Source organism: Mirounga angustirostris, unplaced genomic scaffold (assembly GCF_029215605.1).
Source record: "Mirounga angustirostris isolate CCGP_5_RB_7025 unplaced genomic scaffold, mMirAng1.0.hap1 SCAF_2, whole genome shotgun sequence".
Lineage (NCBI taxonomy): Eukaryota > Metazoa > Chordata > Mammalia > Carnivora > Phocidae > Mirounga > Mirounga angustirostris.
The window spans coordinates 121567708-121586905 of record NW_026991710.1 but is presented as its reverse complement, the minus strand read 5'-3'; the positions used below and the strand labels follow the sequence as shown (position 1 = coordinate 121586905).

General features: G+C 37.0%; 2 protein-coding genes across 7 annotated transcripts in view; one reads left to right on the top strand and one right to left on the bottom strand.

The window, feature by feature from the left end:
* The window catches only part of OTUD4 (OTU deubiquitinase 4), a 43562-nt gene extending 34433 nt beyond the window's left edge, over window positions 1-9129 (top strand). For 3 of the 4 annotated variants that reach the window (XM_045880372.3, XM_045880371.3, XM_045880374.3), the window contains exons 18-21: window positions 512-656; window positions 1402-1662; window positions 2631-2671; window positions 4081-9129. In XM_045880372.3, coding sequence (XP_045736328.1) covers window positions 512-656; window positions 1402-1662; window positions 2631-2671; window positions 4081-5289 — 1656 coding nt within the window. In that variant the 3' untranslated portion in view covers window positions 5290-9129. The remainder of the gene's footprint in view (window positions 1-511; window positions 657-1401; window positions 1663-2630; window positions 2672-4080) is intronic. The other variant, XM_045880373.3, reaches the window with a different exon arrangement.
* A 5371-nt stretch (window positions 9130-14500) lies between these two features.
* ABCE1 (ATP binding cassette subfamily E member 1) overlaps window positions 14501-19198 on the bottom strand; it is a 29491-nt gene continuing 24793 nt past the window's right edge. For all 3 annotated transcript variants that reach the window (XM_045880376.2, XM_064585106.1, XM_064585107.1), the window contains 5 exons: window positions 18616-18726; window positions 18394-18536; window positions 18148-18270; window positions 16620-16731; window positions 14501-15017 (listed from right to left, as the gene is read on the bottom strand). In XM_045880376.2, the coding sequence (XP_045736332.1) occupies window positions 14970-15017; window positions 16620-16731; window positions 18148-18270; window positions 18394-18536; window positions 18616-18726 (537 nt within the window). In that variant the 3' untranslated portion in view covers window positions 14501-14969. The remainder of the gene's footprint in view (window positions 15018-16619; window positions 16732-18147; window positions 18271-18393; window positions 18537-18615; window positions 18727-19198) is intronic.

Here is a 19198-nt window from a genome sequence, read left to right as displayed (position 1 = left end):
AAATACATTTAGAAAGCAGTACCACCAATTTACAAATGTAATGAAGAAGGAACTTGAGTTCTGTCAGACGTTTTGGTGATTCTCAGTCTAATACAGGAGTAAAGTTCTTAGTCTTTCCTTGCCTTTCAGTTAACATCCTTCATGTCACTTGGAGAGCATACAGTTTAGGGTATGTCTTTGTGTGAGGAGCAATTCAGAATAACTCAGGAATTTCAAAATGATTTCAGTGATTTTTGTGTTCTTTCCTTAAAAGCGTAATATTCAGATTGCTTTAGAGTTTGTTTATATCTCTTCCAGTGTCTTCTGTGACTTTGGTAGGCAGTCCCTGGTTAGAATCAAATTTGTTTGTGTGGAATTTTTAGCTACTGTGTTTTTCTTTCATTTCTAAGATCAGAAAGACCATTTATATAGAAACTACAGTTAAGTAAAAGGCAGCTGAGCGTACATTTGGTGTTAAAATTAGTGTTAAGCAAAATGAACTCTTGTTTTTTTCCACCCCCCTCTCTCGAAGAAGCCAGCAGAACACGTGTCTTTGTCACACCCAGCTCCCCTTCTAGTTTCTCCAGAGGTTCATCTAAGTGCTGCCCCTGCGGTGCCTTCTTTACCAACCACTGTGCCGGCCTGGCCAAGTGAGCCTACCACTTTTGGACCAACAGGTTAGCTAAGAATTAAAAAGTTCCTCGAACCGACCAACAAAAGCCCTCCAAGTCAGCGACTTCAGGGTCAATTTATTATTAGTATTATTTAATGTTTTATTTTACTTTTTTAAGTAACCTTTACACCCAGCACAGGGCTTGAACTCCCAGTCCCCCAAGATCAAGAATCGCATGTGCTACTACCGACTGAGGCTGAGCCAGCCAGGCGCCCCAGCGGTTTCAAATTCTTAATAGCTTGAACTCAGAGCACGGTTAGCTGTGTAGAGCCTCACAGAGCTTCTTGTGGTCCTCTGCTTTGCTCTGCTTCCAGTGTGGGAGGGCCATTTTAATTTGATACTCACTTGAGATAGGCCCTCAGGAGCTCAGGAGCAAGGTGTTTTCTCCACTGCGCTCAGCACTGACACCACAGTGTGCATTTCCCGTCGACCAGCTCTGTATACCCCCCTGCCCAGCCATTGAACCTTTTGCCTGGTTCTGTGTCTTGCTCATGTCTGTAAGAGCTACTACTAGAAGACATTGACTCAAAGCTTGTTTCCTGGGCCCATTTCCTCCTATGTGTCTGGGAGGGTTCTTGGTGGATAGAAAAGGTACTACTTAAGATTCCTTATATACCATTTTATCAGCTGTGTCAGTTGTACGGCATTTTTTTTTTTTTTTACTTTTCAGCTTAGTGTAACCTTACATTTGTAGGGAGAAACATTTTCACCTTTTTATAGTTTGTGATTCCTTTCCTTCTATTTTGTAGGTGTCCCTGCTCAAATTCCTGTTTTGTCAGTGACACAGACTCTGACCACTGGACCTGATTCTGCTGTGTCCCAAGCTCATTTAACACCCTCTCCAGTTCCTGTGTCAATACAGGCAGTTAACCAGCCCTTGATGCCTTTGCCTCAGACATTGAGCCTTTACCAAGACCCACTCTACCCTGGGTTTCCTTATAATGAAAAAGGAGATCGAGCCATTGCACCACCTTATTCACTGTGTCACACTGGGGAGGACCTGCCTAAAGGTGAGATCCTTCTCTGAGTTGTACTCAATTTTATTTATCGAGTACTGATAGGGGTTCGGTGGGAAATGTGAATACAAGTCAGAGGTTATATTACTGAGTAAGCCTAAGGACTGACTTTGAGAAAGAGAGAGGAGATTTGGCTCTCAGTCATTTACTTTCTTGTTTCAGCTTGGGTTTGATTGGAATATGGTTTTTGTATGTGTAGTAACTGTCCCTCCCTTGTGTCATTTTTTTCAAAAACAGCCTAAAACCATTTTGAACTAAATCTTAATAAGGTCACTAACTACGTAACCTGAACATTACTGAGTTTTCTCATCACTGGACTGGGTTTTGAAACTACTCCTGTTATTTCATGTATGAAAAAATGATAAGAAAATATAAGAATATATTATTTTTTAAGAATTTCTTTTAAATTTGCCTTTTTTTTTTTAAAGGAATTTTAGTTTGCAAAATGTCCTATCTGTAGAAAAATTGAACAGTCATGGATTTTTGTGGCTAATTTTGTTAGTGGTTTGATGTTTGAGTCTATGGATAACTGGTTAATGTAAAAAATAATACCTACTAATCTTCTGTTATTGATGAGTTAGGTTTATGTTGATTTTACCCATATCCCCCAACATTTTTATTTCATAATTTTTAAAACCCCACAGAGTTAAAAAAGGAAGAAAATGAACACCTGAGTTTCCTTCATACAAAATCAATTTTAATCAGATAAAAATCTCAGTTTAAGCCATTTTCGGACTTAGGTGTTAGCAAAGACAAAGCATATTCAACCTGGAATTACCCTGTAGTAACAGAGCTTGGTTTTGGTTATATTACGGTTTTTATCTATGTTTTATATCACAGGCTAGAGAAAACAATTTCAGTAGGCAAAATTGTCTTTAGAGCTATATATTGTTGGAGGATAGTGGGGCGGGGGAACCTTTTTAATGTATAATTTTAATGAGTGATTATTATGTTATTTTTAGATAAGAACATTCTTCGATTCTTCTTTAATCTTGGTGTAAAGGTATTTATATTTTATCATTTTAAATAAGTGATTTTTAAGTTAATACTGTTTTAAATTGTATTTAAATAATCTTAACTCTTGTCAGTGAATGACCTAAGGTTTACTAAATCACATTTTAAAAACTAGGATTTTCAGTACTGTAGTTTGTTTTTAGTGGTGGTTGAGGCTGCAGTATTTGCTTGCTTTTCCTTTTAACTGGCGATGGTTTAACCCTGTGAGTATATTCAGGAAATAGTCCTCGTCCCCTGGGCAGCCTAGTGAAAATGCCCTCATTGAGGAATTTAATGAAAGATCTGGGTTTGAAATTCTGTTCCATCACTTTTTAGCTGTATATCCCTGGGCAAGTCATTTAATGTATCTTAGTCTAGCTTTTTTCATGTGTGTTATGTGGATAATATTCTTCCATCTGCCTCATTTAAAAGGATCAAAGGAAAGAACTTGTGAAAGTTCTCCTGTGGAGGTGGTGTGTTCACTAGCAGAGCAGAGGTATCCTTTGGGAAGTGGTCAGCCTAGAAATAGCTTGTCATAGAGAGGCTGGAGAACTCTATGTCCTTGTCAGTGCTGTATTATCTCCTGTTTTGGATTAATTTCTGTGGGTTTTAGACCATTAAAATATGAAGTAAGGTGCCTTCCTGTAGCCTACTGGTCATTTCATAAAAGGAGACTTAGTTAATTTTATCGTCTGCGGTATTCATTGTCTAGTTTTATATTTAACTAGTTAATGTTGGCTTCAGCTAATTGGTTAATTTGCCAATTAACTGATAAATTTTTCTGTATGTTTGGAGTTCAGCTGACCCTTTGCAGGGGGAAAGATTTGGTTTATTTTGAGTTATTTCCCTTCTCTGACTGGAGGTCTAACATTAATCTGTGCAGTTGGAATGTTCTCAAGGCTCCTGAACCTGTAGAGCCCTAACCTTGGGGATCTTCTACCTCTATACCAGTGTTTTTCTGGTAGAACAGAAAGGTCCAGACCAATTAACTAGTTGACGTGGGGTCACACAATGAGTTAGTGGTAGAGCCAGAACACGAATGCAGGTCAAGCTAGAGAGCCAGTGATTGAGATACTCAAAGCTGGAGGCTCAAGTGCTTGATGGTGGTGGTTTCTGGGATCTGTATCACCCAAAATTGTTTCCATGGAGTTATATCCAAAGGATGGAATTAGTGATCCTGATAATCTGTGGGTGAGTTCATCGTATTGTCTCCTCATCACCTCAGTACCAGGACTTTGGGTTGTTTTCAGGATAGGAATAAAAATGGAATCTTAGAACAGTGACTTATTTTTGTAATTCCTTTTCATGTTACATATCACAGTGATGATACGGTCTTGGCAGGCATGAGAAACTTGAAGCACTCGCTCTAAACTCCCCCGGCCCCTTTTGTTAATGCAACGGGTTTTTTTTCTCTTTTAGGCATATAGTTGTCCTATGTGGGCCCCGCATTCTTACCTGTACCCTCTGCACCAGGCCTACCTGGCAGCCTGCAGGATGTACCCAAAGGTCTCTGTCCCCGTGTATCCTCCAAATCCTTGGTTCCAGGAGGCTCCTTCCGCTCAGAACGAAAGTGACTGTACCTGTACCGATGCACACTTTCCTATGCAGGCGGAGGCCAGTGTTAATGGCCAGATGCCCCAGGCAGAGATTGGACCGCCAACATTTTCTTCACCTCTGGTTATCCCTCCATCTCAGGTGTCTGAAAGTCATGGACCGTTGTCTTACCAGGCTGATCTTGAATCTGAAAGCTCTGGGCAGCTTCTTCATGCTGAATATGAGGAGTCACTGAGTGGCAAGAATATGTTCCCGCAACCGTCCTTTGGACCGAATCCATTCTTAGGCCCAGTTCCCATTGCACCTCCTTTCTTTCCTCATGTTTGGTATGGGTATCCTTTCCAGGGATTTATAGAAAATCCAGTCATGCGACAGAATATTGTTCTGCCCTCTGATGAGAAAGAATTGGATCTGCCCCTGGAAAATCTGGATCTGTCTAAAGAATGCGGTTCAGTTTCCACAGTAGATGAGTTTCAGGAGGCCAGAGGTGAAGGCGCACATTCTGTCCCTGAAGCAAGTGCTAGTAAGCATGAAGGCCGGGCGGAGCAGTCATCCCAGACACCCAAGGCAGATCTGGCATTGGCTTCCATCCCTCCTGTAGCAGAGGAAAAGGCCCATCTTCCCACTCAGATTCTAAACAGAGAGAGAGAAACTGTGCCTGTTGAACTTGAGCCTAAAAGGACCATTCCAAGTCTGAAAGAAAAACCAGAAAAAGTGAAAGATCCTAAGACTGCTGCTGATGTGGTCAGTGGGGCCAACTCTGTGGATAGCAGAGTGCAAAGACCAAAAGAAGAGAGTTCGGAAGATGAAAACGAAGTGTCTAATATTCTGAGAAGCGGGCGATCCAAGCAGTTTTATAATCAGACTTACGGAGGCAGGAAGTACAAAAGTGATTGGGGCTCTTCTGGTAGAGGAGGATATCAGCATGCGAGAGGTGAGGAGTCCTGGAAAGGGCAGCCGAGCAGAAGCCGAGATGAAGGTTATCAGTACCATCGAAATGTCCGAGGACGGCCTTATCGCGGAGATAGGAGGAGATCGGGGATGGGAGATGGCCATCGGGGGCAAAACGCTTGACAGTTGATGCTGTGGTATTTTAGGGCAGAAACCTCTTCTTAGGTGGAATGTTTCTGAAGGCTTTAAGAAAATACATTAAAATAAAAACCCAAATTGGAACTATCTCCTCCCCTCCCCCTTGACCCTCACTCCCATCTTGGACAAAATTTTGGATGTGTGTTCAAGGGGCAAGTCAATTCCTGGCATTGCCATTTTTCTTTGTTCAGAATCTGTTTACCAGGTAACTGCCCCCATAAAAAGTAGAAAATAAGTTTGTTAAAGTATTTTTTATAAACAGCTTATAATATAAAACTTAGATTTAGTGTTTGGTTTTTTTCCTTATATAAGTTTAAATTCAGATGTTGGAAATGTGTGCTTTATAGTGTTTACTAAAGTGACAAGAAAAATACCATTTGACACACTGTAGATTCCAAAACATTACATTGCACCAAATAGAAACGTATATTTTATTATGCAATGCCTTAGTCATAAACTGGGCTCAAATAATTCTTAGCCTAAAACACTGTTGTCTTTTGAAATGCTTCCAACCCAAAGGCCTTTCATCTCAATATCTGTCAAACTTGAATAATGTCTTCTCTTTAATATTACACATAAGGCAGCCTATTAACCTGTGTCTTAGAAATGTTGTATATAGTTCTTTTAATATTCATAGGGTATATTTTTGAATTTTGGTGAGTATTTGTTGAACTTGAGATCGCATACAAGACAGATGTTTAAGAAATAATAGGAAATCTAATGAAATGGCTGTTTCCACCAAGAATTCCTAGCACTGGTGTAAATATCATGGTGCCTACTTGAAAGAAATGTAGATGCTATGCATTTTGAAAATAATCTGCATCTGTTAAACCTGCAGAAGTTTTTTAATGCCACTTTAACACTAATGCACTGACAGATTTAAATATTTTGTGAGAAGAAATGTTGAAAATTTTTAGCTTGACAGGTTTCTATGGAGTTACTGTGTTTTCTTTTTCTCTTTGCACCATTGGTTATGTGTATCACTTTACATTTGCATGTTCAACTTGTCACTCGCCTGGAACTGTTGTACAAAAAAAGGATGATTGTGATTCCTAGTTCTTTTCTAGAGTTTGCTGCTAGAAACAGGTTGCTTTGCATTTTATGGCTTGTTTACCTTTTCGGTAACCTAGCTCTTCTGATCCTGCTTCTTTTCAGTCTTGGCAGTATTCACAGAAATTCCCTTTGCATGTTGCACTCTATTCTCAGTTGGAGATTTAACTCTGAATCAACACAGTATTCATGCATCTGTGTTACTCTATAAATAACTGTAGGTTGTGGTTCTTATTTGTACATACCAATGTGAAAATCTACCCTTTTTTTTAATGTTCTCTTTTGATCAGGAAATTTGAGTGCTATGCAAATAATGTAGTAATTTCTCTTTGCATGCCATTTGTAATATACCTAGCCAAAAATAGATTTTTGTTTTTTAAAGGCAGATTACTTTTAGAGGCAAATACAATTCACTTGAATTTGACAAACTGAAGCAGATGAGTTTTCTGGGTTCTCTGATTACCCACAGGAATGTTTGGATGCCAGCTAGGCTCAGTTGAATCTCCACTGTACTGTAATAATGGTTATTTACCTCTGTGTTGTTTTAATTACCTAATGTCTGTGTAACTGCTGATTTGAGTAGTGATTAGCATTTAGATGTTTTGTAACATAGGATTTTAGAGAGCACTTTGAAAGATAACATTTTATTATGATGGTGCTAGGTAAAAGTTTGTAAAAGATGGATGGTTGTGTAGAAAAGAAAAAAATTTCATGAGAGAACTTGGTGAAAGAAGTTTCTTTCTGTCACCTTCTAAGCTAGAACAATTGGGGAAGGCACTGCTGAAGCCATTTTTTTCTTGGTTAACATCAACAGGTGTTAATGGAATGAGAAGATTATAGGGTCTCTCCACTTTCAGCTAATGCTTTTTTATGTCACATTAGCTTACCTGATAATTTTTATGAAAACACATTTAGATATAATGACCAGATTTAAAAGTGCAGTAGAAGTTTGATCTCAGGAGTCCAAAAGAAATTGTTATTTCCACTGTCTTTCGTTTTATTGACTGAGATTGGATCTCCGTTTGAAATGTCTAAAACGTGGATAGGAAAGAATACCGTTCATTTCTTCACTGTCACTCTGTCTTACCTCAGTTGAGTAACAGAATACTCTCTAATTCCTGCAGGAAATACTGATTTGCTTCCTGTTTCCCATATCTTACCTCCAGGACATGATGGAAACAGTGCTGAAAGAGAACTTTAGCAGATTGTACTTTACGCAGTGACCTCTGGAATAAAAGAACTCTGACTTTTGATACTTAGTTTTAAAATTAGTCTTTGCATGAAGGTCAGTTTTATTTTTTTCCTTTAGTTTTGTTTTAAATGTATTACTAGTGCAGGGGATTTTGCCTTATGCTGAGGTCAAACTAGGGCCAAGCAAGCTTTTGTCCTCCTTCATTTTAACTGAGTCATAAGGTATGCTGACATGAGATACAATGTTTCTATATAAGAGAAAAACAGAAGCTTAGGAGTGAGAATCATTTGTGTTTTGAGTTAGAAATTATGGAACTTCACTGTATTATGATTATACACATTTTGAAGAACAGATGTTTAGAATGACCAAAGCTCACCTGTTGATTTTTGTTAGTTGCTTTTGCTGAACTTGGTCCCTGTCCCTTTCCTTTTAGTATTGTGTGTATTTCTCTTCAAGTCCAGTTTCCTCTCAGTTACATCTTCAGCCCTTGTTCCATGTACTCACTGGCAGTAGGATGCTAGCATCTGTGCAGTCCTTGTCTTGTTTCCTGGTACCCCGTATGTTCGTTTTCATGGCTGACCTAAGCCCAGACCCTGTCTTGACTTGGCAGGAGTAGGTCTTCCCCAACGACAATGTTGATAACAGCTTATTTGATGCAAACTATGTATATTCTTGCAGTGTGTTTCCTTTGTGACTCAAGGTTGAATTAAGATGCCTGTGAACTGCAAACTTGCTTATGATTGACTTGGTGCAATAAAGTTCCTTTCTAACCATTTCTGGTTTAGAAAACATTCAGCCATCCTAGAAACTAGCAATATTTATTTATGCCTCATTTATTTTACCTTTGGTTTTAGATGAGGTAACCTTAGTCTTTCACTTATGGGTACTAAGCAAGGTCCATTTTAGTGTAGCTAAAGAGAATGCATATTTGGCTACACGATTTCTGTTTACTGTATTTTGCTTCCTATTTAATGTCTAAATGCTATTGTGTTTTTGTTTAAAATCTTAGTAATGGCTCAGTTCCAGTATGTCAGTTTCAAAGAACTAAGGTTTTGCTACTAGTATCAGCCATTTACTTTCCCACTAATTGGGATTTCCCACTAATTGGGAATTTTTTTCCCCCCTGAAATGTAAGTTTTAGAAAATCTTAGAAGAGGGGTGGGTGCATGTCTTAATGCTGGGAAACAGCAACTTTGGGGTTGAATTTACTTGAATGGATTAAAAATTGCATTGTTACAGAGCTAGAAGAAAATTTATGTATGAAAAATGATAATAGCCTTACACTGAGTACAAATAATACTTAAAAGCATGTGAAGATGTGATCATTTGTGATGTTACTTGTAAAAAAAGTATATATACATATCTTTTGAAGTGTTGAAAGGAAAATAGTACTTTATATTCTTTATCATATCACTTTTTGTAAGTGTTGAATATATTCCTGTTTATTTTTCTATGTTCTGTTTTGTAGCCTTAAGAAGTGTTTCAAACATATCTGAATGTATAAAACAAGAGTAAATGCCCTACATGGTGTGATGCTGCATTATATATAAAACTGTGTGCATATATTAAATTTTGTCTCTTGATTCTGCTTCTGATTCTTTGGTTCCAGGGTTAACCAAGTAATACAGCATATGAATCTTAAGAGGACTTTTAGTAAGCATCTAAAAATAAGAGATGATTTCTATGGTTTCTCTCCAGTCAGAAGATAATTCTAGTATGTGCAACTAAAAACCACGTGGGATTTATAATCTATGGGGAAGGTACTGTTATTTTCCCTACTTAATTATATATAAAACTGAGATAGGCCAAGTAATTTAATTTGACTAATAAGGTCATGCAGCTAATACGTGGTAGAGTTTGGAGTTGGACCTAGCTCTGAGTGGTTTTAGAACTAGTGCTCTCTACCATTTTTTCCAGCATTCATTAAAATGAAATGGGTTGTGTAGACTAAGAATAATTTACAGATTAAATGACTTTAAAGTTAGCGTTCAGTATAGGCATGTATTGTTTTACTGTGTTTTGCTTTATTGTGCTTCGCGATACTGTTTTTACAAATAGAAGGTTTGTGACAACCCTGCATTGAGCAAGTCTGTTGGTCCCATTTTTTTCAACATTTGCTCACTCTGTCACATTTTGGGATTCTTGCAATATTTCAAGCTTTTTCATTATATTTGTCGTGGTGAACTGTGATCAGTGATTACTATGACTTGCTGAAAGCTCAGATGATGGTTAGCATCTTTTAGCAATAAAATATTTTTAAGTTAAGGTTATGTACATTGTTTTAGACATAATGCTATTATTGCACACTTAATAGACTACAGTGTAAACATTTATATGCACTGGGAAACCAAAAAAAATTCTTTGATCCCCTTAGCCCCACACTATCGCTGAGGTATACCTCTGTTACTTGTCTAATGAAGAAAGATCATTCAAAACAAAAGTTTTATTTGGAAACTGAGGGAGCAGATAGACTTAAACACTTTGAAAACCCAAGTTTCTTAATGCTTGTTTAATCTACTTAGTATATGGACCTTGTCTTAAGAATGACTTTCCCAGGAAGGAGAGCCTGAAAGAAAGGCTTCCTTTTCAGTACAAGTGTTTGGTGGAGAGGTGAGCTGGGAACAGGGGTAGCAAGCCGGGAATGTAAGTTGGTTAGACATGGAAGCCAGTTGTTGGGGATTGCCCAAGCAGGTGAATGAAGTATCATAGAACCTTGGAATGGAGGGAGAGGGCGAGACAGGGGAAGCATTTCGCTGTTAGCTGTGTGAGTGCCACGGTCTTTCCCCACGTAGTAGGTAGAGAAGCTGGAGTATGAGGAAAGCAAGAAGGGTGTCTTGGTGTTGGGTGGAGCCCTTTCAGAATTGGTTACTTGAAGTGGATGGGATAAAAAAGGTGAAACCAAGTGATTGGAAGTGTTCTATACAGTTTCTCTTATTAAAGTTTTCTGTAGTTAGAAGGCTTGCTTTCCACTTGGAGTATTTGTTGTTTGTCTAGGGAATAGTATGAGAATGTAGACTATAACAGAAGGAAGTTAAATAGCTTTTTTGCATAAACCCTCAATTTATAAAAAGCTCTTCTAGAAGTGTGAATCATGCACTCATCAGAATAGTGAAGCTACAGACATTGGTTGTTATAAACATTATCTTAGAATTTTTTAGATTGATCTGAGTTCATTAGAAATTGGAGCTTCAAAGTCCGTCCTTTTATACATACCATTCCTGTGATTATATTTTTCACATTTAGAAAAAAAAATCTAGATCAAAGATGTAAATACGGATGAATAGTGTGATTCTCATGGCCTCCTAGCCCTTTTAATATTTTACTTAACTGTCAGAAAAAGTTGTGTGTAGTAAGCTAAATTTTTCTTTTAAATGAAAACTGGCTTTGGACTAACCACCTTCCTATGGAGTAGAAAACAGAGTAATGCTACGTACTTACCTAGGGATGTACATATTACTGTGTAACTTGTTGCATATTTCTTGTGAATTCTTTTCTAAATTAGAAGTCAGTAAAAGCATTTAAATCCTTCATAATTTTATAGGGTATATGTAATTATGTGAGATATTCACAGATGAGGGCCAAAGATGGAGACCAGAAACCAGAGGTACAGACTTGTAGTGGCACTAAGGCTGCAGCCCGTGAGAAGGGATGGATGGACATGGTTGACAATCTGATTAGCTGAGAACTGTGTAGGTCTGGGAGAGAGAAACTCTCTCCCAGAAAGGGGTACATGCAAGGCTGGGGGCTGGAACTAACACATTTGCATTAAAGCCAGGAGCATCCCAGTAAAAAGGGCAGTCAGAAGAGTAAAAATTCCCTATACCTAAAAATCCCAAACACTGAGCATGTTACCATATCTGTTTGCAAGCTAAGATGAAAAGTGGTTCCCAGCTGGTGGTAATACACTTGGGTCACCTGGCAGAAACAAATGTAGAGCCTTTGGAGAGAGAATCCAGCCAAGGAGGCAAGATTACTTGAACAGGAAACCAGTTTGACTTACAGTAGCCTAAATAAACAGTTGTGTTTCCCTCTCATATAAGAAATCTGGAGAGAAGTGGCAGCTGGGAATTGAGCAGTTTTAATGTGAAGACTAGTAACCTTGTGGCTTTCTTGGCATTTCCGTGTGTCACCTTATGGGCACAGTAAATCCGTAAGAAGCAGTACCAGGTATGTATCTCCTTTTATTAGGAAATCAAGAAGGCTTCCAGAAACACCCCAAGAGACTTCTACTTCGAACTTATTAGCTAGAACTGGGTCAACATGGCCATGCCTGGCTGCAAGGGGGACTAGGAAAATACCGAGGGAGGCTGTCACATATGGGCTTAGCCCATTTACGATCCACCATCCGGGGCTGGGCACATGCTACCCTGTCAAACAGTAAGGAGGGAGGTGCTGGTGAGTACAAGGTTGGGTGGGAAGGAAAAGGGGACTGTTTGGCACACCATACCTCAGAATTTTCAGAGATACCACCTCACTAAACATCAGTTCACAGACCAGATTACAAAGAAACCATGACAGATTAAGTAGTGGTTCAACAGGGGCGCCTGGGTGGCTCAGTCAAGCATCTAACCTCAGCTCAGGTCATGATCCCAGCGTCCTGGGATAGAGCCCTACATAGGGTTCTCCCTCTGCCTGCCGCTCCCCCTGCTTGTGCTGTCAAATCTTTAAAAAAAAAAACTCTACAGAATAAAAACTAAGCTCCTGAATAACTATCTTGGTAATTCTAGCTGCTTCTCTAAGTGGTTTTTGCTCCCTCTTCGATCCCTACGAGCATGGAAAAACCTCAAATTTCTATATTGAAGGCACTGAAAATCCTATTCTCACTCCTCTCCATGCCATGCTGATTTCTGCCTCTGACCTTGACATTCTCCTTTACATTGCAGATTTATCATTTGTTACAGGTGCTACTTTTTCTGGGAGCTGCCTCCTTAGCCCTTTCTGACTCCAACCCAGAACAGTTTCTCTTCTGTACCGCTGGGTGTGCATAATATGCCAGACACTGGGTTGAGAGCTTGACATAAATGTATCTAAATGTTAATGGATACCAGTGAAATTACAGTACCAACTTGAATAGTTTATCCAGTCTTTCTACTTTCTGGCAAATAGGTTCATTCCTTCAACACAGAAGGCAAACTACATGCTAGATGCCAAAATACGCAATTACAAGCCAGAGATATGGGACTGGGTTTCAAGATGCCATGGTCTAAAATTGTTAATATTGCTGTACACTGGTTGAACATAATACAGATTCTCTCTTTATTGAAGATTTAAAAACTTAAATGATCTCTAAACAGTTGATACATACAGTATACAAAATTCAAAAGGTAGTGGCCATATGTGCATTTATCTCATTTTCTTACCTGTTCTTTAACCAAGTTTTGTTATTCCCCAAAGGCTTATTGTCTTGAGTATCCTTTTGGTATTTTAATAGCTTGTATATTTTCATATAAATTGTGTATTGTGTTATACTATTTAGGGATATTTTCCAATTAGGACATATTGAGCATTCTTTCTAAATGTAATAGCTAACAACTGCGCTGTTGGTGTATTTTGAGTTGATATTATTGATTTTTATAGAAAAGCTTTTTTCTTGTGTTAGCAACTGTAAAACCTTTCTTATTGCTATATAAAAATTAAACTAAATCCATATTTTAAAAATTTCATTTACATGGACAATATCACAACTAATACATATTCTGTCCTCAGTTAAGTAGAGCTGTGTTCTCATCACAAGTGTTTTCTTTAGGGCAGAATATGGAATCAGTAAGTAAAAACATCTTTTGTCTTATTTTATTCAATATACTTGAAATAATCATTCACAAATTTAACCTATCCTTAAAAATAGGCACTACTTATTTTAGTATAATCCCATTTATGTACAAAACAAACCCTTTACATATTCACACTTAGGTTAAGTGCACAGAAAAAAACCATAAAAGGGTATGTATTATTAAATGCAAACACTGGTAACCTTTGGGAGGGTAATGTGAGGAAGGATCGTAACATTTTTATTACATAAATTTCAGTAGGTTTCAATTTTTCACAACAAACATGTATTTATGGATTACTCCTAAATTTTTTAAAAGGCCTAATGGGGACCAGTTAAACCATATTTTCTATTCACCGTCTGCATATTAATTAACACTTCTATTGTTTCAAGGAGCTCTAAAAGTCTTCAATAATTTCCAATTCTCCCAATTTTGCTTGCCCCATTAATTTATTTAGTAAACTCTTTTCCTCACTTGTAGTATTAGTTAGTTCCAGTTCAGTGCATTAGAAGTGTAACTGAAAGTGGTATCACATTATATACCACTGTTCAAACTCAGAAACTCAAAAGATGTGGGTAAGTTTTTAGAGCTCGTGGTACATAGTATCCAAAACTGCCCCCCCACCCCATCAAATAGGTTTAGATCATGTCCTCTACATCCAAACATGAGGGTGAATATATTTGGTACCAAGAGGTACTTTACATAGCTATATGGGAACTTGCTTGCATTAATGTTGCCTTTAGGCAAGTGGCTCACTGTTCTTGGCTGCCCATGAGAAATCTGTAGAAGTTTAAAATTACATAGATGCCTAGGCATCAACTCTAAAGATTTTCAGCCTATACTTTTAAAGGAAGCAAATATTCTTTAAAATGCTTTTCCTAAATCTTGATCAGTAATTATATACTTGTGTAAAGAATGACATTACTTTGAGAGTTATAGAATATAAAATCTTATGGAATACTAAAATGGAGTAATTCATAGTAAAGTTAGGGTTTTTTCTGGTGGATGGGGGGAAGGGTGTTGAAATGATTTTTGATACTCAAAGATATTCAAAAGCACCAAAACCACTGTAAACAATGCTTAAGTTGGGAACATGGCCATTTTCCAACAGTGGTGTTTTGTAGTAGATCATCTTCCTTTGAAAGTCTAAACACACTGAAAACATAGTGCAAAGACTGAAAACAAATAACAAATATAATCCTGATGTTTATTTATCAAATTTCATTAGTGGAGTCTTCGACTGGCTTTTAAAATAAGGGCAGTTTCATTATAAGAGGAATATTTGGCAAAGTCTAAGTACGGAAAGCTTTTTCAAGATTTTTGAAAGGGGGTAACACTGGTCAGCATTTGGTACATGAATATGATAAGACCTACTGAAAATCTTCCCATACATCATGAAAACTTGGAGGTAATTTGTGTAGCTTGAAACGTCTTCATTTTAGAATGTTAGACACAAAAAGGGCCCTATCAAGAACAGAAAAGTCCATTTTCTGTGTTTAGACTATAATTTACAACACAACTGGCTTTTGATGTTACATTAAGTAAATTATACTTCAAGCTCCAGAGTATGTGGGGCATAAAACCTGATTAAAGTTTTATATGACAAAAATCCCAATAAATGTTTAAGAAATGGCTTTTCAATATTCTGATTCAGTCTAGTCATCCAAGAAAAAGTAGTTTCCACTCTTCTTTTGTTCTACATCCTAAAAAATAAAACAGAAACAAAATCAACACCATTCTCCTATATGTAGGGGTAGACTTTTCACCCACAGTATTGGTTGGCAGTGTTTACAACAGCATCTCTATACAACCTCCTCTGCACTCACTGTCTGCATCTGGATACTCCTGGGTCCACTAAATCAAAGGCAAGATTAGTACCTCTGTTACTCATCCCTACCACCGGAAAACTTACCTTGGTCCACTTCTCAAGCAGAGCCCCTTTTATATAAAATGACTTATTTATGTATGTAAAATTCTGCTATATAAAATGCTATTTTCAGCTAAACTATTACATTCCATTTTTGTCATTTTGATTTTAAGTCCCTCCAAAAAGGTTAACATTGTCAGTTTGAGAACTGCCTATTACATAAAATGTATATAAAAATATTTTTTTCCAGTACTGTTTATAGAGTGGCCAGTAAATGATCCATCCATCTATCTGCCTAAGAACTTCCTTTTTAGGATTAAGGTATGATGACTAAGATGAGTGGGCACAGAGAAATGATGACTAGGTATACCTGGGGCCAGAACCACGGGTCTCTACACAAGAAAATGACAAATACGACATCTGTAACACTTCAGAACGAATTCTTAGGAAAATTAAGCTGTGCATAAGTGTTGTAGAATTTTGTTCTTTTCTACTTAATAATATGATTTTTAAAATAAAAACTTTTTAATTTTAAGTCAGAACTTGTAATCTCATTATCCTGGCCAGAGAGTGTAATAATTATAAACAAAATACACAGCAAAGTCTGAAGACATCAATACACTGTGTCAGGCGCTTAAGAAGAATACATGATGTATATTTGGACCTGGTCTCTGCTTTCTAAGAGGTTATAGCTCAGTAGCAAAGCTAGAGTACAAATATGAAAATAATAAAATCTAGTAAATGCCAGTATTAAGGACAAAGGCTAGAGGGCCATGAAATGTTAAGTAGCATTTTAAGTAGGCACTGCAAGAGACAAAAACACAGAAATGGTTTTTTAGAGTTCATTCACTTTTTTTCCCTGAGTGACCCAAGAAATTACTGCTTTCTAAAAAAAGCTGTTCCACAGAGTACATCAATTGCAGGGGGCATAATTAATAATTTTATGTACCACAAAGAAAGGAAAACACTGCCAATTAAACTGACAAAATGTTTTCCCACTGTGTACAATTTTATGCTCACTGAAGGAGCTTGTCTGGATTCTTAAAATATTTTAATCAGGTGTTGGCTGTTGTGTATGCACTAAAAGAACAATAAATGAGAGAAAATGGTCATGGTATTTGCAAAAACTTTGTTCCAACACTGAATTAGTGTAATCTTAACATTTAAAATGGCAATTAAACTCAACACAGGCAGCATAACAGTGGGTACAACTCTGAGATAACATGAATGGGTCTGAGTCTCCGTAGCAATAGCAACTACATCATAATTACTGCCTACCAGACTGAAGGATGCCATCAGATTTTAATGTGAAAAATATGAATGTGAGAATTAACGAAATGACAAATTTTTTCATGAAACAGCCCTCCAATCTGAAACATGCCTTTCGATTATTTATGATGAGAAATTATCCACGATTTATTAGAGTTTTTCTACCTACCTTAATTGAATTGAGTTTGTTTATTCTTGGCCTATAGTTGTTTGGATCTCTTCTGAATGTAATTTCAAGCTGAGACAAAAATTTATTCATGCCAGCCAAAAGGGTTTGAGGACTAGAGGAAAAATAAGATCTTATCAATTGTGATTAAAATTTATCCCACAAATTTAACTACATTTTGGGATGAAGTATTAAAGCAGCACAGTTCCCTCTAGTTCCTCAATCATAAGTTATCTAGATAACAGTCTAATCACAGCATATTATGAATTCTATGTTCAGAAGGGTCTTTGCTTGGCCTGTTTAGTTTGTTTGGCTATAATATTTCTGTGCAAAACAAACCCAGTTTAGACTATGTTTCTGATCTGGAAAAAAACATGTAAGAAATACTACTTTAGAAAAACAAAAGACTAATTAGGAGATTACAGAATTTCCAATCTGACATTTTCAGGGGAGAAGAGAAATTAAGAAAAGGTAACATTAACATCAGAAATTTGGAACTGGAGTGAATATGTACAGCACAATGGATTGTACTCATTATTCCTTTCTCAATTTCTATGCTTTATTCATCTTTTTACCCAAACTAATTCTTAAATCATACTAAACTGCATCATACTTGTGGAACATTATAAACATTTTTGTAAATACACAGGATTGTTATTTGAATTCAGTAAGCTTTATATAGTCTATGAAATTTCCGTCTCAGAAATATGTTAATTCTCAACTGGTAAACAAATTTAAAATGAAAACAAAGGAATTTTGGGAAGAAGCTAAGTACTTTATTTTTTGGATGAATTATTCAAATAGCAACTCCATTCCTCTCTCTTTAATATCAGAAAACACGCTGGAATCACACGAAATTGCTATTTTTACAGGAAAAAGATGGTGGCATATCAGTAATTCCATATGTTTCAACCTAACATAAGGTTTTAGCACTAAAAAGTATAAGAAATTTCTCATTAAACTGATATCAATGTTAGGCTTCTCTATATGACAAGTGTTCTCATTTGAGCCAATAAAGAAAAATTAGAGAATAAAAGGGGAAACGGTAAAATCATTCATTTTGTCTCTGTTGTAGATCAATACCAGATATTTGGGGTCCACTGTGAGCACTACCACTAGCAGTGTAAGTTGGGCAAATCATGTAACCTATGCGTATCTTTTCTTTATCTGCTGTTTAAGAGCATCAGTGGTTTTCAGGGAATCAAAATCCTACAATCTGATTTGAAAATCCAAATAATGAAGAAGACAAAAGTTAACTTGTAAGAAAAGGTGAGCGGCCCAGAGCTCTGCATGCTTATCCAACCCTGGGTCAGGAGGTCTATAGTCTGAACACTAGTCATTCCAGTCCCATCCAGTATTCAACATGAATAATCCTGCGCATCACACAATCATTCCTAGAATTTCTAGCTACCTCTTTAAAAATTAAAATGGTATGATTAATGTTCATAAGCTTAAAGGAAAACTTTGACTAATAACTTTCTAACTGTTAGAACTTATAACTAGGCTTGAATGTTTCAGAAAATAGTTTTACCTGTTTGCGACTGTGTTCTTAGATGGAATGCCATCAAAAACGATGACTCGATCTGCTAGATAGGTGGCCATAATGAAATCATGTTCCACAACAAAGGCTGTCTTCTTAGCATGGAGTATGAAACTAAAATACATGATTTTGAAATGTTTCCAGTTTTCTATTATCAACTATTCAAATGCTGTATTAAGCACCGCTGTATGCCGGTGCACATAATTAAAACTAACACTCTTACTGGTAGGACTTTACCGTTTGACAACTCGAGCTGCCATCAATCTTTGCTCAGAATCCAAATACGCAGATGGTTCATCAATTAAATAGACATCAGCAGGCTTGCCCAAACAAAGAGCTAAAGCCACTCGCTGCAGTTCGCCACCAGATAACGTCTGCACCTATTTGGAGAAGAAGTTTAGCAAACTATGTAGAGACATGCAAAGTTTAAAATAATAAAATAAAAATCAGAGTATGTACTTCTTGATCGATGATGTTTTCAATTTGCAGAGGCTTCATCACATCAGTCACAAATTGTGGATGAGTGTAAGCATCTCTTATCTTTTCATGTAGCAACTGTCGAACACTTCCCTGTTTTTAGTGAAAAAAGTATTGAAGTTTTATTTCAGTACAGAACTCCTCTAATTATCAATATTGACAAAGTTAAGATCCAGAGCAAAAAAAGTATATCAATTTGCCACTCACAGATATGATAGTATTTTTATGCTTATTCATCATCTATAGCATGTTCTGAAATTTTTATGTTAAAAACATAAATATGTCCAAGTAAAAAAAAGCATCTTAAAATCTGAAAGTAGTAAATGATGACTGTTTCAAGAAAGATATCATCTGAGAATAGGAATAATTCTCAAGGTCAGCATGGGTATGAAGTACCCTCTGGCAATCAGAAAGATAACATAAAATGCATAATGTGATGGGGACGAATCTTAAGACGTCTTGTGCTGGTTGTTTCAGGAGAGGGCTGACTGAATCTGAGAACTTAAAAGCTAAGCTTATATAAAGGATCAACAATACAATTTTTATTGTAAGCTAAGCTGTCTCA